The following is a 20,079-nucleotide window of genomic DNA, read 5'->3' as shown; positions in this document are numbered from 1 at the left end:
GTTTCGGGTTCGGTTTCTGTTTCTGTTTCTGTTTCTACTTCTGGCTGGTTCTTCGTCTTTTCTCTGCTGCCATCGTCACGCTTGTATTAGTATTTGTATTCTTTGCTGCTTTCGTTGTTTCATCGCGTTCATTCATGCTCACACATGCACATATGTATATGTGTATGTCTGCACATATGCATGTATGTATGTACATAGACCCATATGAATCGGCCTTTGGGCCTGTTCGCCAATTTCCTTTTTAAGCTAAGAATCTGGCCATCTTCACGACATTTACCATTGTGTACTTGGCCAGGCAACAACCGAACCAAACAGAGCTCACAGCAACAGCAGCAGCCCAAAGTCCTCAAGTTCTATTTGTGTGTTCATTTAGTGCAAGGATTTAAGGTGAAGCCTCAGTGTTTGAGTGTGTGTGTACGTGTACGTGTACGTGCGTGTCATATTTTGTGTGCGTGTGCGTGTGCGTGTGTGTGCTGGGTGCGAGTCATCGCCATCGTCGATCGGCTCAATTCGAATCGTGCTGCGCGCATTGGAATAGGAAGTTCTCATTGAAACTGGAAACTGGAATTGGAAGTGTTGGCGTTCTGGAAGCAGCAGCAGCAACAGCAGCACCAGCAGCAGCAGCAGCAGCAAGTTTCTTCTTCAGTTTCTTGACGGTTCGCGGTTGCGTGATATTGCCTGGATATCAGTCAATTCAGTCGAAGGCTTACAGTGAACGCGACGAAAAGTGCCAACGGCTCCTCCTCGATCCCAACAGCATCAACGCGTTCGTTATTCAATCGCCTGTGCACCAAGATCCTCGAGAGCTATAACCTCTTGTTTCAAATATGGCCAAAATCATTTTGTTTTGTGTGCTCAGCCTCTTGGCATGCGCTGCAGGTTAGTAATAGAATTAAGAGACAACCACTTAACAAAATTCTATTTTAATATTAATCTAAGTTGAGACTAGAAAAACTATTAAAATCTTTTGAATATTTTTGAATTACTTCAACGAGAAAATATCCAAAATTATTTTAAATCATAGCACATATTTATTTATATGGATTCAAACTAACTTTTAACGTAACACGGACCAAAATAGAACCATATTCATTCATCATTCGCCTGGGATTTAAGCAGGGGTCCTCGAGATTCGGTTGACTGATCAAGTAATATATAATCTACATTATTTGAATTTATGCATGGTATTCAAATATTTTAAAAACTCACAGAATAAGTCTTCGAGTTGATTTATTATTGTTTAAAGTTGTCTAAACAAGAGATCTAGAAGAGATCTTGTAAGATCCATTGAAATTTAAAATAATCAACAAACTGTTTTTAAGCGAGAACTATGTAAATACACAGCAATAATCAAGGGAACACAGAAAAAAAGAAATGGATTAAGAACTCCCAACATTATTTCTGAGTCATTAAATATGCAGTTTCTTTCACCGATTATGAGTGGAGGGAGGGAAGTTGCCAGCTTTGATTGGATCGTTCCCGCTTTTCAAGTGCTTTGTGCGCTTTTCTTTTAGCCGCAGGCTGTTTTGTTTTTTATCAATTTTGCTCTTATCCCGACTGCATCTAGAGCTGCCCGTGCATAGTAATCAGTTGCCCGCTAGTTAGGTGAGGGGGGAATTTAGGTGCCAACAAATAACTAGGCTTAACCCGTCCCGTCATTTGATTACGTTTGTGCCGCGGGTCTCGCGATCCGCAATCCGCCAGAGTTGACTCTGAGTGCATCATTAGAGACGTGCCAGATTCGTGGACTATCGCTCCAGAATAAGAGAATAAGGGGCCAGGCGAACGCAATTACCTCGAATTATAGTACTCAACTAGGTTTGGAGACGGGAAACTGGCAAACTGGGCAACTGCAGCTCAATTATTGGCTTACCCGATGGCAGTTCATGCAGAAGTCCAAGTCAAATTAGCAGCAATGCAAAATGCCTATTTACCTAGGTCTCCAGCTCGATGAGAGCTGGAATCAAGTCAAGCCAATTGTGATTTGGACTGCTCCAATTTCTTTACAGAAGGTGCAGGCAAATAGACTAACAAAAAGCTATTATAAATAAAATATTTAAATGAGTATAAGAAGAACATTTAAAATATCTAATTAAGAAAGGATTTGTTAGGAGCATTCGGTACAATTGTTGGCTAAATTTGATGGTTTATTACCTTAAATAGGAGAAAACAAATAAAATAATGTATTCGGCAACTCACTTCAGTTGACAAAAAAAAAAGGCAAGAAGTCAAGAAAGATATGACAATGCGTGTGTCTGACAGTCCTTCGTTTACTTATTGAAATCAGAAGACTTTGACTTCGTGTGTGTCTTGCATTTAAATCGCCGGAAATAATTTCATATACAAACACGCACAGATACACAGAAATACATACATATTTCAGACTGGCAAACATTGGGCCCTGGCCGACGTATAGAGCTAGTATATGCCAGGCATACTCGTTGTCTATCCAAGACAAGTTCCATAAATAGGCAACTGTCCGATGAGGCACTCTTCCGTTTGGCTAGAGGCTCCGAATCAGAGTTGAAAACGAAAATATCTTCGACATGGGTGTATGGATGTTTGTCTTTCCAGCTGGGTAAGGCCAACAATACAAACATGACAGGTTGTTGTAGTTGCTGTTGTTGTTGTTGTTGTTGTTGTATTTGTTTAGCACGCTCCGAGTGCCTGGCCCGGGCTGAGAAAATGAGGGATTCGTCTTTGGCTGACCGGCCAGCTACCTGTTGTCCCCTGACCAAGCGCTAAGCCCCAGTCAAGTCATGGTCATCTCTGAGATCGGGTTTTCTTTGAGGCGCAGCGATTACATAAGAGGTAGAAGAACCCCAAAAAGCTGAAAATGAGGCAGTTACTTTCGTTCTTGGTGCTTCGCTTCTTACCATTGAGCTAATTAATGTCATCAGCGCCATTATTTTTCATCGGATTTTGTGTAATTAGCTTTTGTATCTGCATCCGTATCCGTATCTGTATCTGTATCTGTATCTGTTAGTGTGCGTATCTCTGTGTATGTTGTGGGTCATAGACCGATAAATGCTTCTGGTCATCATCATCATTAACAACATTGCAATGAATCATCAGGCACTTGAATCCCACTACGACTTGCGACTGCGACTGCGACTGCGACTCCCAGTTCCAGTCCAAGTCCAAGTCGGACTCGGCTTTTTATAGGCACCAAGCACATACGCTGAAAAATGTGTTTTGTCATTCGTATTGCTCGTTTTGGTAATCCTATTTAATGATATTTACTTTGGATATCTTTTGACTTTTGTCGGCTCTATGATTACGCATTCGATGCCGAAAAGCAACCGTTACGGTTACCAATTGCGATTACTCAGTATTCAGAGCGGACTGTCTCGGTCTGCGGGTTCATTGGCCCCAGTTCCAATCCCATTCCCGTTCCCGTTCCCAGCTGAGCGTTAGCTAATTTAGTTTTTTGATTTGATTTGATTTGATTTTTCCCTTGTTCTTTGCGGTTAGGTCAACGCATTACCACCATACATCTGGATGGCGTGCAGTACTTTATTAGCCGCATGAATCCGTACTCGCCGGAGCTGAACTACTTCCTGGCCTACCAGTACTGTCGATCGCTGGGCCTGCAGCTGGCCTCGTTCGAGACCAAGGAGAAGGCTGAGTCGATGACCACGTATCTGAAGAATGCCGGCTACGGCAATTATGATTTCTGGACATCCGGAAATCGCTTGGGCACGGGCATGTTCCTATGGATGAGCACCGGACTACCGTTCAATGCCACATTTGACTTCTTCGAGAACTCGGCCGATGCCATCCAGGCCGGCCTGCTCGATCCCGTCGATCACAACAGCAACACCTCGCCGCAGCGCACGGCACGTGACAGGTAAGACAGGCCTCGGCCAGCATGGGGATACATGGGGGTTACCTGAGGCTACCTTTAACGATTTGCGAATTGTTTGCCCGTTTCTCTTTATAGCAGCAGTGGTGCCGAGAAGGGCTGCGTCATACTGAAGCAGCCGACGCTCAAGTGGATGCCCGAGGACTGCTCGGCCGTGAAGGACTTCATTTGCGAGCAGACCCGCTGCTATTACTACAACTATGGCAGCATTCCGGTGTCGTCTGCGCAGGGGTAAGGACAACTAGAGAGCATGGGCACCAACTAAACGATATATAAACAAGCATAAATCATATAACCTAAATTAAAAAAAAATAATAATAATAACTGAATTACAAACGCCTAAGCAATAATAACTATTCCCCCTCTAAGTATAATAAATCGCTAAGTTGCACTTTAAGCGAATGTCCTTAATTAAGAAATGCGAAACACCGACAAACAAAAAAACAAAAAATAAACATATTTATAAACACATAATGCACTGAGCAATCGATCAAATACGTGATTAATAAAAGTTAATTTAGTTGACCACAAAACAAAAGAAAAACAAAACAAAAGTAAAGAAACTTATATGGAACGTTGCCAAGCGTTCAGTTCAAAAATTAATACAATACAAAAACGAAATCAAATAGGTGAGCTAAACCCCAAATCGTTAAAATATACCATTACTACACACATACAACACACATATATACAGATGCCGGATCCGTTACAGGATCTCCGGATGTATCTGTATCTATGTCATATACCTAATACAGAAAGACTAATGCGCAGCTATCAGCCTATTACTAACTTAAAAGATCACTATGCAAATTATTTTTACAACAAATCGAGATTCAAGAAAAATGAAAATTGAGAAAATCGAGAAAATTGACTGTGCAATCAGCAAGGAAAACAATGAATGTCAACGCTAAGCAACAAAATGAACCATAAAATTGTTGAATGAAAACCTGTTTTGTTTTTATTCATTTTGTTTTACTCAAATTCATTGATTTCCTTGAGGCTTGCAGCAACTGGGGCTATTTGAGCGCCACTTTCGAGACTCCTGCTGAGAATTGGTGGTTTGGGGCTTAGCTTTTCCATAGATGTTGTTGTCGTTGTTGTTGTTGATGTTGTTGTTGTTGTTGTTCTTGTTGTCACTGAGATTTGTGCTCAACTAACTAACTTTAGCTTCAGACTCGCACTTTCGCACTAACCCATTGCCAAGCTCGCTGCCAGTCGATCCATCCAGTCGATCTCTGTGTGTTTAATCAAGTTGTTCTTCTCTTCCTCCTCTTCTATGTAGACGCCCCATCACCTCGACCACGCCACGCACACCCGCCGCACTGCTGGGCCTGCCCAGCACAACTCCGCTGCCGCTCATCATGTCCACCAGCGCCGGCGGCAATCTGTTCGCCAAGCCCAAGTCGTCGTCGGGAATGACAGTCGACAGTGCGGCAGATGCAGCTCAGCAGCCGTCGACGGTGTGGTTCAAGCTGAATCACGATCGGTCGCTGGTCGACTCGGATGCCGCCGATGTGGAGACAGACCTGGAGGCGGACGTTGAGGAGCACGACGATGCCGACGGCGATACTGATTTCGATGAGCACGAGCACGAAGGCGGCGATGCCTCCAATGAGCATGCACGCGAGCTGACCGACGGCGACGACGTTAAGGAGCACGTTTTTCCACTAAACGACAATGAGCTGCACAACGAAATGCACTCCATCGAGGAGCTGCAGCTGCAGCTGCAATCCCATGCCAACGACGACCAACCCGAGCACGAGGAGGATGTGCAAGATGCGGACGAGAACGGCAACGCAGATCACGAGTCTGAGTCTGAGACGGACTCGCATTTCGAGTCGTCTGTCAGGGTCAGCGATGCACCACCAGCTGCGCTGCCCAGCTCCACGGAGTCGCCGGCCATTGAGGTGCGTCTCAAGCAAATCGCCCAGGACTTTGAGAAGATGACCAGCTCCCAAGAGTTGCAGCGTGCCGCTGCCGTCGTCAGCAAGGATGAGATCAGCCCCCAGTCGTCGCTCTCGCTCAGCGATCTGATTCGTACGTTGCGTCCCAACGAGCAACAAATCATACCGCAGATCGACTCGGACTACTCCAATGCCATGCGTGTCCTGGGCAAGACCTCCGCCGCCGTGGGCAACGAAGATTCGCGCAAGTTCAAGGTGTTGCCGGAACCGCACAGCTTTTAGTTTTACACATAATCCATAAGTTTGTCGAGCGTAAGGAGCTAGGTTTTGGGGCTCTGGCGTGGGTTCCACTGAGGAATGTTCATTTCAATAACCATGCAAAATGACGCTTCTCTCTGCGGACCCACGACAGTTTATACTCTCTGTAGAAGTTAATGAACACCTTTCCATGCCGCCTAGACAGTTTGAAAGTGTGGATATTAAATTTATATACTACTTACTATAATATATGCTTTAATTGTATGACAAAACTCTTCGATTAATAAAACGAATTTGGTAAATGTAAAAAAGATACTCAATCAGTTTGGGGAGACAAAAAAAAAACTGCATGGATGTTGGATATTTATGAAGCGCATTATGCTGCCAAGTTAATGCCCATTTAGTTGGCCGAAAGCCAATAACCATAAATTACTTGGTGAATTCTAAAGCTTACTGGACGGGGCCAAGGGCAGGGCATGGCTTGCACTCAAATGTGCAAATCATTTTTCTTAATTTAAAAGAGGATTAAAAGAGCTGAAGCAGACGCATTACATGAACTTTTATGTGCCAGGGTGTTGGTGTCACTCACAACTGGATGAGGATGAAGATGAAGTCGTGACGGACACTGGACACTGGACAGCGGACTGTTCACAGTAGACAGAACACATTAACGATAACTAAAAGACGTCAGACTGGGAGTGCCATCGCCCCCGCCACCGCCTTTAACTTGGCCAGCATCTCAAGTCCACCTCAAGCACAGACTTAGTCGGCGAGGGAGAAGGAGACGGAGACGGAGACGAGGGCGACTGATTTTGACTTTGGGCTCGTTTGAAGTTTTTCTGACTGATGCCGGAAAGTGGTTAATGAAAGGAGGTCTATACAGTTTTACACCTGCACATATGTATGTATACGCATTCGTGGACACAGGCACACACATTCATACTGGCGGCTCTGAAGACAACCTTGAAATGTTTAGCTGGGTCCAACGAACGAATATAAAAAAGTTTCTCCTTTGCTGAAACGGCAAACTCAGACTCACAAAAAGGTAAACATTCCTCACGTACAACTTTGAAATGCAGCAACAAAAACAACAAGAACAACAACAATAACCACAGCAACAGGTAAACGGGTATTATTTGGTGCGGAACCTAAAAATCATTCCGGTTATTCATTTTAATGTCCTCTACCCAATTCAAATGGGTAAAAACGAGACCAAAAAAAAAAAAAAACTGTATTAAGTACTTGTGCAACAATTCTTTTAATAAGGATCATAAGAAATATTGGCTCATACATCTTTCCCCGACTGGAGAAAACATAAAAGGGGACGTAGTAGGGAGTACCCGACTAGGGGATACCTTAAGCTCCCTTTTAAACGAAAGTTAATTTTTCGGCTTCAAGATTCTCATCACAAGACTAACATGGTCGGAAGTCGTTGACTCAAAAACTTGGTTCCTTGTTCGATGGACATAAAACATATTTTTTAATAGAAGATGAGATCAGGATAGTTTGGGTAGATTTTAATGTTTCACGTTCGTGGAAATGCAAATATCTAAAATTCTTAGCAACACACTTTTCACGTGCAAGGCCGGGTAATATCCTCTTGTGTAGTACATATGAATGCGAATGCCGTGTACGCATTTACACTTCTTGTTAATTCCTTAAACAAATTTCACAACTTTTTTATTTTCCATTTTCTTTTATGGATATATACTCTCTGTAAAAACACGAAACTGAAAAATGTTTGGATTATCGGTTATTTCGTAATAACACAAACAGTGACAAAAATAAAGCCAGAATGTTTACTATGCTTGCTGCGTATCCTGTGGATTTTTGTAATGCAGATTCGGAAAACATCATTTTCAAAAACGAAGTCTTCTTTTTGGCATCCTTGCTGTCCAGGTAATCAACACGCTGTCTCTTTGCTGCCAGTAGACTCATTATATCGGCTTGCTGCTGAATCGAGTAGTCCAATAAAATGGGGCTGCCACTGAAATTTACCAAGTTCCCATTATCGTCGAACTAAAAGATTTAAAAATGAAAAGATTTTAACATGCGAAAATTGATTTGTTGTATATTAATTATTATAGTTAAGAGATCAGCAATACCCGATGTTTTTATACATAAAAAGTTTACCCCATTTCAATAAAGACTATTTAAAATTTATGTTATAAGCAAGTAAGAGGTTCTAGTCGGGAATTTCCGACTTGGAGATACCCTGAACCCTCGTTTGCATTAACAGTAAAATTAAATTAAGCTTTACGGTCTTTCCATCCGTGAAATGCTCACCACTAAATCGATTTTACCCATATATTTTGTAAATGCATACGCTTGAAGAACAGGAACTTGTTGACCATTTCGTCTGGTTACCACGGTCGGATATTTTCCCTCCGGTTTCTCTATCTCTGGCGGAGTGCCCGTGTATAGGAAAGTGTGAGAATGTCCACCGATGACGACATCAACGTCTGGACAGTGCAGAGCAACCTTTTTGTCCACTTCGTAGCCAGAATGTCCAAGGGCAATTATGATGTTGATTCCCTTATTGCGCAGCCTCTTCGCCTCCAAGCTTGTTAATGCCGTTAAAGATTTGACAATTTTAGCTGTATTCACAGTCTACTTACTTAATAGAGGGTATTTCCTGAAAGTACTCAATTGAATTATAGGGTACATAATATTTCGTGCTTGGCGTAAGATAACCAATTATGCCGATATTCTTGTCCAACTTTGTAATAATCGTTGAACGAACTAAATTCCCCAGATTGTGTAGCTCTGGGGTCATACGCAGGTCCAAGTTGCAGCACACAATGGGAAACCGGACCTTTTTGAGAAAAGGCAGAAATCCCTCAAAGCTGTCGTCGAACTCGTGGTTGCCAAGGGACTGCCAAGTAATCCGACGATTACGGGATCCATATATGTTTCGCTCTTACCTACCACTGCATCCGGATTGAGTATGTTCAATAGGTCGGCTGCCAGATCCCCCTTGTAGAGTCTATACCAATTCGTGCCGTGGAAGGTATCGCCTGCGTTTAGATAAAGCATGGAACCCTCGCTCCGAGCCTGCGTAACGCTAAGATCAGTAGTCGATCAGTGATCTGTGATCTGTGATCCTTCGCACAAATTCAGCATTAACTCACACAGTGGCTACTCTGGCAAATCCTCCGAAGCACAGGCCCTTCTCGTCGTCTCCTTTGGGGCACTTGCCGCAGCTGCTCGATATTGGATCGTATCTGGCGTGCATATCGTTGTTGTGTAAAATTGTGAATCTAAAACTGTGGACTCCTGCGGTTAACAGCGGGAGAAGTATTAAGCTCCAGAGCACTATTAACCAATCCATGGAAATTGCCAATAGAAACCTAATGTTTGCTTTTATATTTTTATTCTCACATAAATGCAAAAGAAAACTTGCTCAGATAAGTTGTATAAAATTTTTAAACGAATTGTTACTCAGTTTATAACAACATAAATATATCAATTTACTTCAAATTTCAGCTTTAAATCCAGTTATTTTGCCACATTTTTCCAGGTTTGGATTGACTACATTTTTACACAATTCATACAGAAAACAAACAAATAAATATAAACATGGATCGATTCAATTATTATCTTGACTTAAGCCAAGCTGGTTTGATAGGACATACCAAATATTTAAAGTTATGTTAATTCACAATCACAGAAATAACCAATTTTTAACAAAATTTATATAACACAACATTTAATATTATTACTATGTGTATTACTTTTTTATTATAATTGTATTGCACTGTGTTTATCATTTGATGCTTATTCACATTAAGATCAGTTAAAAGCTGCGATTTACAACAAATGAAAATAGCATCAATGCCAAGGAGCTCATAATGCTTATCGTGGATCCATTGGATTTTCTGTTCCCTGTGCCTCGGAACACAATGCGACCTTCCTCCTCCGGATAGACATAATCCCGTTGCTGAAGGTACTCCTGAACGGCTTCAAGAATAGTTTTTTGCATACGTGTCGACACAGGACTCGTTTGTTCAATCATTACGTGTCCATCTCCTCCGTCTAATAAAAACTGCGGCACAATCACATTGTAGTAGGAGGTCTCGTTCAGACTGCTGTAGGTTGGCACTGTGCAACTGGCGCAACGCACTTTCACTGAAGTAACACGTCGACCTTCTGGCATATCCGGATTGTAGACGACATGTATGCCGGATACCTGAAGAAATGCTCCGTCCGAATCCTTATATCTAACCGCGGCCGCATGTTCCAGAGCATTTCTTAACGTCTTGCCAGTAATTCTTGTGACGTAAAGATCATTTTCAAAGGGAAGGACCGTCAACAAATCACTCTGAGTGATAATGCCATCGGACTTCCGTTCGATTGAGCTGCGTATGCCTGGAAATTGAGGGGTTACTTTCGAACTGTTCCAGCAATCGAGAAAACTAACCGCCGCCCTGCTGAATTGCAATAGACGCATCTGTCCAGTAATCGCCGCCCTGATCCTCCATAACTCTGCTGAATACCATGGCATCGGTAATTAGATTTCCCATATTACACTCGAACAAACGACAAACGGCCTTACGTCCCTCCAGATACACCTTGCTATGCCCCGCAATGGACTTCTCTAGGGCCGTAACATTCTCGCGGTAAACTTCCAACAGGTTAAGCACTTCCTTGTCTTGCGCGACTCCGGAATCCAAAAGAATGGGCAAGCCATCGAACTCGATTAAATTTCCATCTTTATCGAACTGTCAAAGAATATATGATTAATAGGAATTTTGTGACCAAACTGAACCTGAACCAACCTTCACGTGAAGTTTACCCAAGTACTTCGTGTAGGCGTAGGCCTGCACCACGGGAACTCTTTTACCACTCTGCTGTGTAACTACGGTGGGATAAGGACCGTCTATACTTTCGACACTTGGCTTCTCTCCGTTGAACAGAAATGTGTTCGTATGTCCGCCAATAACAAGGTCAACTTCAGGGCAATTTTTGGCTATGTCCTGGTCTTTTTGATAACCAGAGTGTCCCAAGGCAATGATAATCTTAAAGCCTTGAGCCTTTAGTTTAGCTGCCTCTGTGCTGCAAGTGTAGAAAATTAATTAAATTAAAATAAAATTAAAATTAATATACAATATTAATATAATTCGAATTTGTATACTCACTTGATTGAAGTGACTTCTTCGTTGAATTCCACGTTGTTTTTTAGCGACAGCAATTTTGTGTCCGGCGTAACATATCCAATTACGGCAATTTTCGTACCATTTGCTTCCAGTATTGTTGAATTGGCTAGATGCTTAGAGGCAGCCATGGTAGGCTCCTTTCTGAGATTCAGGTTACAGGCTAATACTGGGAAGTTGACATCATTTAGGAAGGGTACGAGTCCTTCCACTTTCTCGTCAAACTCGTGATTTCCTAGAGACTGGCGTTGTTAGGTACATCAAATAAATGTGAAATGTTCTTTAAACTTTATATTATTTGTTCTTACAATGGCATCCGGTTGCAGCCTGTTGAGAAAATTGCTGGCGATTTTATTTTTGAAGACCGTAAACCACGCTGTGCCCGTATATGTATCACCGGCATTCAAATAGAACACAGGTGTTCCTCCATTTTTGGCCTCTGCCCGATATTTGCGAACTCTGAAATTAAATGAGGTTTATTAGGCAAGTTAAGAAATGTATTTTTTATCACCTACACGTTGGCCACACGTGCGAAGCCGCCAAAGCATTTGTCCATTTTAACATCCTCCGGCGGACAGCTCTCACTGTTGACATTCGTCTGCTCAAACCGGGCATGCATGTCATTGTTGTGGAGTATAATGAACTCTGTGGCTACGACGGGCTTCACTTCTATTGGATGTGCTGTTATCCTGTTGCCAAGTAGGAGCAGGATGGCCAAAAGCCTATACTGATGAGCCATTTTAAGACTGGAGCTTGAAGAATTAAGAAAAGAAAACTTTATTAAAAAGCTTTTTACAAAACTAAATACCTTAAAGCACTTGTAAAAAATTATATTCCACACACAATCAGAAGGAGATTAGATCGATATTTATTGATATCAGAAAAATGTGACGAGTTTTCGGTAATTATTAAAAAACAGAATTTGATTCGGGCCGGAATTTAGTTTGTTTTTTTAATGCTGTGACCCGATTCAAACCAAGCTAAGCCAATTCATAATTTTGAAAACATATTTTAATTCTATTCTTAAAAAATAGTTTTTTTATTCGCTACATATAACATTTGCAGCAAACAACTTATGCCGGGTGAGGCTGAAACATCAACAAGTGTTTATATATATATGCACTTCAAATATATGTAAGGCAGTTCGATCATGGGCCTGGGTTTATCCCCCTATAAAATGAATCAATAGCTCGGAAAATGAATAAAACAAAATCAAAATCAATTGGGAAGTTCCCTATTCATACCCAGTGCTCCATTAGGAATAGTTACAAAATGGGTATAATAGAAGTTAGTCAAGAGTATAGATTAGTGATATTTTATCCATTGTAACTCACTTTAAATATATATATATGCTAGACAAATAGCTAAGAATGTGTTCAAAGCCGGAAAATACTACTTTTTGTATACCCTCATACAGTTTATATAACGCATTCATAGATTCCTAAATATTGTAATATTTAAAGTTAGGAAATAACAGATTCAAGCAAAAACTTGAAACTTTATATACATTTAGGACGAACTGTTTGCGTAATATATATCTATTTAGACCGTCGAATACGTCCCCTCATGAAAATACATCTTTGTGAATCCCCCCATATTCCGTTTTTAAGGAAGTTGTTCACCTTTGTTACACCTTCCGAATGCCCTACAGCTCATATTAACACACTTTATGAACGACTTAATAGTTACCCTCTCCATGCGCCCAAATATTGTTTGTTGTTTAACAATGTTTGTTAAAAATTATTGTTCATCAATATGAACTTAAATACTTATTGTTAAATATGAGTTAAGGTACATTTTTTAGCTTGTCACCCAACTGTATATGTAAGTTAAGTTAAGTTAATTACTTCCGCTTACATAAAACAAGTTATCTACGTGGTAAATAGTCGGTTCGACATTTCATTTCAAAAGCAAACAGATAATAAGTATATATAAAAACGAATAAAGTATTCAGAAACGAGTTTCAGAGCAAGAGTGTTGTTTTGACCAGCTTGATTTTTAGCCCAATTAATTTGTTTACACAACAAATTTTTATTGGAAATACTCAACTTGGCACAGGTTCAACTTTATGTTGGCATTTTCAGTTTCTGTGGGATGTCAATGACCTTTTGAAAAATAACACAAAATTACACAATTACGTGTCAATCCTTAACATCAGATGATATATCTTTTCTTGCCCGTGGGGAAAGTGTTTTATATTTCAAAAGTATTCGTCATTATTCAAATAAATCTGGGTGAATATGGGCTCTAATTAATTGTCCAGTACATTAAAAAATTCAACTGTTTGTTGACCTTCAGTTTTTGCCAGAATTAATCTTCTCTTAAATTGAATACGTAAACAAATTAAATAATTATTTGGTATATAAACATTTTCTGATTTTTTTTCGTTTTTGTTACAATGACGCGAAATATTGCTGTTATTAAAAGCTTGGTAATATAAGTAGCGCAATTGTTAAACTCATTAGATCGTTTTTTTTTTAGTTCAACTTTAATTTCAATAATTGCAAATAATCACTTTTAGATGAATTCTCATATATCACAACGTGTCTGACTTTCGAATAGCCGCAGCCGCAAACGGCACGAAATTAATTTAAGTGTAGCAGAATAGTAAGGGCAACTAAAATAAAGTACATATGTTAGTGTGGCAAATGCATTTTTTATGGTATACCTACAATAAACAATCTACTTGTTGTATCGCAAAAAGGTAAGCGTAAACTCGCACACAGATACCTGTGGATACGAACAAGCAGTTACAATTGCCAGTTTCAAATCGATTGTAAAAACCTTAAACTGGCGGTTGCCTGGAAACAGGGCCATAACAAGCCAAATTGGCTAAGCTAATGCGACACACACACACACATACGCGCGAACTCCTTCAAGGTACTTACAACACTTGCGAAGATCACAAATGCAATCTATTCGCGCTGCCAGCGAATCAACCGTTGCCATCAACGTCCGCAGCCGCACTGTCATTAAACGCATTGAGAATGCCCGGCAGAGAGGCTAACAGAGAGACAAACTTCGCGAACGGCGCTAGTTCAGTTCTCGGGCGATCTGCCATCTGTCACTTATCGAAATTGTTTGCAAATTTGCACTTCTGCACAACACCCACGCAAAAGAGAAAGGGAGCGAGAGAGCGAGCATAAGAGAGACAGTTTACTGTTGCAATTACTCTACGTTGTCTGCATGGCTGTCTTATCAGCTGCGACCTGAGCATCGATCGCAAAATATGCTCAGCATCTGGACACACATACATTTGCATAGACAGCAATACAATGTATGTATGTATGTGAATCTGTTGCTTATCTGCCATTTTTATCATTGTCACTGGCGCAATGTTGAAATTAAAGTGTATATTGTCACATTTCTCAAATGCATTGACTCGGAAATTAAAGTAAAGTGTCTTCCAGACACATAAAATCAACACATGCCTCGTTTATGCGCGGTGTATCATGATAAACGGTCAGTTCATAGTTAAGACATTTGAAGCGGCAATATAAAAGTTGTTACAAGTACCTTGAATAGTTTGTATATATCAAAAATCTTTCAATTTATAATTATTGTCGTTTTATAACAGCTTGTCAATTTTTATTTACAATCTAGAGTGTTAGTATAGGCCATTAGCCATTCAGGTTTGGGCACATTGTTAGGAAGAATGTTTTACTTATACTTATGTTTATAATAATGCCTGATGGAAGCACAATAAGAAAGGGTTGTTTTGGGATTTGAATAGTCATTCGCACTGATGATTTCAGTTTTATGTAGTGTAGTGTAAAAATGGCAAATCATTCACGCTACCTGTGATAAGGTTGTGACTTATCGCATTATGCTGAGTTACTTGTTTATGATCACAATAATCTCTACTATATAAACGAAATGTGTTCAGTGACTCGACTGTTTTGTGTATTTACACATGCACAGATTTACTTATAAGCACTTGACACATACTTGCGCACGTGATGCTACAAATAGATGTGAAATTTGAGAAATTCGAAACTTATGTTCTTCTGATCGCAAGCTAAGGCATGGTTGGTTGTGCTAGAGATCTATAGGGGCATTAAGATATTTATTGTACATTTAATCTGATAAATTCAAACCTAGGCAGTTGAATAGTTGGAACGATTTACAACTTGTTGAACTAGTTAAAGAATCGCGTGAGCACGGTAGACAGCATTATCAATGCCACAGAGCCAATAATGCTACCGGCAGCATCTGTGGGACCTCGTATCACAATCCGATCCTCGATTTCGGGATAGACATAATGACGCGCCTCCAAATACTGACCGAACGCGAACTGATCGTTCTTCTGCAAGAGCTCAGAGTACGGTTCATGCTCCTCGGTCAAGACGTATCCGTCGCCACCGTTCAGCAAAAACTCGGACACGATCACCTTATAGTAGGCGGATACGTTAAGGTTGCTGTAGGTGGGCACACTGCACTCTGCACAGCGCACCAGGGCGGAGACGACACGTTGTCCCTCCTCCTTGTCGTAGTTGTATTCGACGCGTACGCCGGCAAACTGGAGGAAGCCGCCGTTCGAGTCCGTGTTGCGAACAAGGGCAGAACGTTCCAAGGCAGCTCGCAATGTTTTTCCCGTAATACGCGTTATATAGAGGCTATTCTCGAAAGGAAGCACTGTGAGAATGTCGCTGCCCGTAATGGAACCGTTCGCATTTTTGTCAATGGAGCTGCGAATGCCTACAAAATAAAACTTTGGACTTAGATTGGCTCCGACTCAAAGCTGTCAGACTTACCGCCGCCTTGCAGCAGAGCTATAGGAGCATCTGTCCAGTAATCGCCACCCTTGTTCTCCAGCACTCGGGTGTGCACCATGGAATCCGCAATAAGATTGCCGAGATTGCATTCCCTCAGGCGACACACATTGCCGCCCTCAAGCGTGACCTTGGTGTATCCGACAATTGTTTGCTCCAACCTCGTGATATTCGGACGGTATACCTCAAGCAAATCCAACAGGTCCTGCTCTTGCGTAACTGATGCATTTAAAAGTATTGGCGATCCATCAATCTCAATTAAATTGCCCTCTGCATCGAACTGGGTGAATGGCGAAGGGCTTAAATCACATACTAATGGGTACGTAATCCTGAACTCACCTGGACATGCAGCTTTCCCAGATATTTTGTGTAAGCATAAGCTTGCACGACGGGCACCTTTTTGCCGCTTGGTTGCACCACCGTGGTTGGGTAGGGTCCTCGAACCGCTTCAGGATTTGTGTCGTCCTTGTCGGCGACAGGTTGATTTGAGTCCAGATAAGTGTGCGAATGGCCGCCGATTACTATATCAATATCCGGACAATTTCTGGCAATCTCCTGATCCTTCTGGTAGCCAGAATGTCCCAAGGCAATTATTATATTGATGCCTTGATCCTTTAGCCTCTGTGCCTCAGCACTGAAAATACATACAAAGTGGTCAGATATTACGATTTATGTGAGAATCGGGCGCTGTTACTTGATTGAAACGATTTCCTCGACAAATTCCACGTTGTTTTGAAAGGAAAGGTTCTTGGTATCCGGCGTGAGATAACCAATTACACCTATTTTAACTCCGTTTGTCTCTAGCACCGTGGAATTAGCCAGTTTCTTAGTCGCCGCCAGTTCGGGTTCATTTGTCAAGTCCAAATTGCACGCCAGCACGGGAAACTCCACGGCATTGAGGAATGGTATCAGACCCTTAACGTTCTTATCAAACTCGTGGTTTCCAAGTGACTGCAAAAAAGCAAAGTAGTTATTATGGGAATAAATTTACGAGCTGATTGGCACTTACAATAGCATCCGGCTGCAGTTTGTTGAGAAAAGCGCTGGTAATATTGTCCTTGAAGACTGAGAACCAGGCTGTTCCGGTATAGGTGTCACCTGCATTCAGATAAAACACGGGAGTCCCTCCATTCTTGGCCTCTTCTCGATATTTTCGCACTCTGAAATAAGTTGTTTAAGTTGAGCATTTTCCCTGGATCTTTCAGTCAGTTCCACTTACTCGCTGGCAACACGGGCGAATCCGCCGTAACATTTGTCCGTATTGGCATCCTCCTGGGTGCACGTGCCCCCGTTCTTGTTCGTCTGCTCAAATCTCGCGTGCATGTCATTATTGTGGAGAATTATGAGCTCCGTGGCAACGCTTCTCGGAGCAATGGGATTGGCCCTACTCTGGCTGAGCAGCAAAATCCAGGCCACGATAATCAACTGATAAGCCATACTCGAGCTGAAGAGGTGTATGTATATTACATGTAATATATTTTTGTACATAATATATGTTCACGAAGCTAACGCAATTGGATCTCGAATTTAAGTGCGAATGTCAGTGGGGGCTTTCTATGAATTTCGTAATAATCGTTATATCTATCAAATATATATGCCTCATATTATTTGTTGTAAGAGAAATCAATTTTGTTTTTGGCGATCCATTAATAAATAACAGCTTATCAGCAGAGGACATGGGCTCGATTGGTTGCAAATTTTCAAAGCAAATCAATATACGAGATTATAATAGCCACTAAATCTAATCTAACACATGTACCTACACGAACTACGTGAAACGATGGACGGACGCAGGTTTTCGTTCATTAAATGATTTGTGGCCTCTTTAAAAAATGAATATGTATACGTGTGTGCTTACGCATGGACTTCAAATTGTGTATGTAAATACAAAAACAACAACTAAGTACAGCACATTTGTTATTGTTATGGACTATAATACCTATTAATTAGCAGGTGATTGCGGTGTGCTCTGTGTAGATACAAGAAATGAATGAATATTGGATTCGATTCGAATACTGCACATGATAAATTAGCTTTCTCGACGTCTCGCTTGTTTTTAAGTGCATCATTGCACATTGTAAAACAATGGTAATCTCCATTTACATGTAATTCTATATACATACGAACAATACAGATTGACAATTGCACGATATCAGCTGGCCAACAGGTAGTGCAACGGAAAAAACACCTGTGCAGGTCGCTCGAAACTCTGTGCCCAGCCAGAGCCCGTAGGTACTTACATGCTCTCGTCGCACAATCCGCCAACAAACTGGCCCAAAAACGTCGTGGAACAGCGGCTATAACCGAAATACTTGAATATTGTCTCACTGAGCGCCCGATTACGATACGAGCAGCGCGTGGTTGCGACTGTCGCTGTTTTTTTTCGGTTTTTATTTTATTTTGTTTTGGCTGTGTTTCAGGCGGAGGCAATGATTTTAATAGCTCTATTGTATTTATTTGCAGATACGAGCACTACGACTCTAATTGCTATTTGTGATGTGATTATCTCTCCAATATTGTCTTAGTTTTTTTTTTTTTTTTTTGACAAACTGATATTAGCAGCAGGACACAGCGTAGCGCGTTATCAAGCAGCGCATCTCTAGCCCATAGATGTCATTGGGTTCAGATACTTATACTGATAAAAGTTCTAGGCATAATCAAAATTTGCAGACCTGTAGATATACATATATACTGTTTGCGTGTTTCATGCAGAAGATACTGTCATTCCATACGCGTACATATTTTAGATTCTGCAGGTTTGTTTTATATGTCGAACAGCTGCTTAAACAGAACGCGATGTTCCCACGCAAATATCAACAATGCACACATACATGCACACATAAGCACACAGATACTTATGTACTCATGTATTTATTTAGCTACTGTAACTTTTGCGCTAGTACACGGTTGTATTTAAATATTTCTTTTTATGTATTCTATACATAAACACTCAGACACTCAGACACTTATTCACGGCTCATATTCACATTCACATTAATGTGTCAATGTCAACAGAAAAGACAGCTGCAGAAGTTGCTCAAAGATCTTTCGAACAAACATTATCTCATTCTGCGGCCGTGAATTATAAAACTCTTCTGCTATCAATATACTTATTTTACGCAAAAATAATTAAAAATCAAAATGATAACAAAGCCATACATTGTTTCCCGATCGTAAATCAAAGAACTCTTGGCAAGAACAATCTAGACCATGTGTCATTTTATCATCCAGTTTTTTTTTTTCTAACATAATATTGTATATATTATGGCAAACATTATGCTCACGTACATTTTCTACATTTCGATTTTTACTTTGACAACATATTTATTAGGCTCTGTTCCAAATAAATAAATTCGATTTTCGTCAGATCTGAGAAAACTGACAGCTTCCGCTCCGTGATAACTTAATACTTGATATTTACTGCTAACTATCAAATTTGTAATTCAACTAAAAGTATCATGAAGCTCTGTGTAGTTCCTGAGAAGCAATATATTTTATATATATAGTTTACATGATCACGTTACCAAAATTAAATTTGTATTTTAGCAATTGTTGCATTAACAAATACTTTTAAAGCTTTTGATCAGACAACTCAAACTAAAAATAGTTTTTTGTTTTATTTCGGTTCACTGAGATAAGGTATCCAAAAACAACATAATTCCTTATCTGCGATGACTATACAACAAAGTCCAAAACTTTGTCAAAAATCGAATTATTACTAATAGAAAGTGTCTGGAATAGGCTGCTTAGATTAGCTGTGTCTTTATTGGCTTGAGGCACATTGACAAGCAAAGGTGAGATCTGCCTACCTGACACACAAGCAAATGTCACCTGCACAATAAAGCCCCTAACCATAACACAGATGGTGGGCTCTGCAAACAACTATTCCCGGGCATATTAGGAAACATCAGGTCAGAGTTTTATGGTCCCACATCAAAGTTTCTTGAGCAAGATTTGAGAAACCCGCATGACTTTGCTAAGTCCTAACTATATTATAAGTATATTTTATTCTAATTACTTCCCTACTAAAGTATTCAAATCTCTGAGATCAGAGCAATTAAGCTTGCCATCTGACCAAGATGCAAATCAAATGTATCCATATGTTTGCATAGCATAAAAAAATAAAA

General features: G+C 40.7%; 3 protein-coding genes across 9 annotated transcripts; 1 reads left to right on the top strand and 2 right to left on the bottom strand.

Moving 5' to 3' along the window:
* The first annotated feature begins 274 nt into the window (after positions 1-274).
* Positions 275-6,338, top strand: nw (narrow). 4 transcript variants are annotated; one of them, XM_070209979.1, is made up of 4 exons: positions 275-879; positions 3,475-3,850; positions 3,947-4,096; positions 5,148-6,338. In XM_070209979.1, the coding sequence occupies exons 1-4, from the start codon at positions 828-830 to the stop codon at positions 6,049-6,051; spliced, it is 1,482 nt and encodes a 493-aa protein (XP_070066080.1). In that variant the 5' UTR covers positions 275-827; the 3' UTR covers positions 6,052-6,338. The 4 variants fall into 4 exon arrangements, with proteins under 4 accessions (XP_070066080.1, XP_002050096.2, XP_070066081.1 ...); XM_002050060.4 differs by having other exon boundaries at positions 3,944-4,096; XM_070209980.1 differs by lacking the exon at positions 5,148-6,338 and having other exon boundaries at positions 3,947-4,250.
* A 1,343-nt stretch (positions 6,339-7,681) lies between these two features.
* On the bottom strand, positions 7,682-14,189 carry LOC6625516 (protein 5NUC). 4 transcript variants are annotated; one of them, XM_032435688.2, is made up of 9 exons: positions 14,069-14,144; positions 13,853-13,910; positions 11,696-11,932; positions 11,489-11,639; positions 11,166-11,422; positions 10,806-11,082; positions 10,448-10,748; positions 9,159-10,395; positions 8,956-9,091 (listed from the first exon to the last, which is right to left on the bottom strand). In XM_032435688.2, exons 1-8 carry the CDS (start codon positions 14,127-14,129, stop codon positions 9,824-9,826), a joined length of 1,914 nt encoding a protein of 637 aa, XP_032291579.1. In that variant the 5' UTR covers positions 14,130-14,144; the 3' UTR covers positions 8,956-9,091; positions 9,159-9,823. The 4 variants fall into 4 exon arrangements, with proteins under 4 accessions (XP_070065832.1, XP_032291579.1, XP_015029281.1 ...); XM_015173795.3 differs by lacking the exon at positions 13,853-13,910 and having other exon boundaries at positions 14,069-14,189; XM_070209730.1 differs by lacking the exons at positions 13,853-13,910; positions 14,069-14,144 and adding an exon at positions 13,696-13,771.
* A 1,024-nt stretch (positions 14,190-15,213) lies between these two features.
* LOC6625517 (protein 5NUC) lies at positions 15,214-18,345 on the bottom strand. Its single transcript, XM_002050063.4, has 7 exons — positions 18,193-18,345; positions 17,172-17,396; positions 16,962-17,112; positions 16,647-16,903; positions 16,292-16,586; positions 15,935-16,232; positions 15,214-15,878 (listed from the first exon to the last, which is right to left on the bottom strand). Exons 2-7 carry the CDS (start codon positions 17,387-17,389, stop codon positions 15,319-15,321), a joined length of 1,779 nt encoding a protein of 592 aa, XP_002050099.1. The 5' UTR covers positions 17,390-17,396; positions 18,193-18,345; the 3' UTR covers positions 15,214-15,318.
* Between the last annotated feature and the right edge of the window lie 1,734 nt (positions 18,346-20,079).

This window comes from Drosophila virilis, chromosome 5, assembly GCF_030788295.1.
Source record: "Drosophila virilis strain 15010-1051.87 chromosome 5, Dvir_AGI_RSII-ME, whole genome shotgun sequence".
Taxonomy (NCBI): domain Eukaryota; kingdom Metazoa; phylum Arthropoda; class Insecta; order Diptera; family Drosophilidae; genus Drosophila; species Drosophila virilis.
Note: the sequence above shows the minus strand (reverse complement) of the source record. Positions and strands in the feature narration are given on the sequence as shown.

Coding starts and splice junctions, on each gene's coding strand:
- LOC6625516 (XM_032435688.2), bottom strand. CDS start 14,129: ATGGCAACGGTTGATTCGCTGGCAGCGCGAATAGATTGCATTTGTGAT. Junction 13,911..14,068: donor TTGTGATCTTCGCAAGTGTT/GTAAGTACCTTG, acceptor TCGTATCCACAG/GTATCTGTGTGCGAGTTTAC. Junction 11,083..11,165: donor GAAGAAGTCACTTCAATCAA/GTGAGTATACAA, acceptor CTACACTTGCAG/CACAGAGGCAGCTAAACTAA.
- LOC6625517 (XM_002050063.4), bottom strand. CDS start 17,389: ATGGCTTATCAGTTGATTATCGTGGCCTGGATTTTGCTGCTCAGCCAG. Junction 17,113..17,171: donor TTCGCCCGTGTTGCCAGCGA/GTAAGTGGAACT, acceptor AACTTATTTCAG/AGTGCGAAAATATCGAGAAG. Junction 16,587..16,646: donor GAGGAAATCGTTTCAATCAA/GTAACAGCGCCC, acceptor ATGTATTTTCAG/TGCTGAGGCACAGAGGCTAA.
- nw (XM_002050060.4), top strand. CDS start 828: ATGGCCAAAATCATTTTGTTTTGTGTGCTCAGCCTCTTGGCATGCGCT. Junction 880..3,474: donor CCTCTTGGCATGCGCTGCAG/GTTAGTAATAGA, acceptor CTTTGCGGTTAG/GTCAACGCATTACCACCATA. Junction 4,097..5,147: donor CCGGTGTCGTCTGCGCAGGG/GTAAGGACAACT, acceptor TCTTCTATGTAG/ACGCCCCATCACCTCGACCA.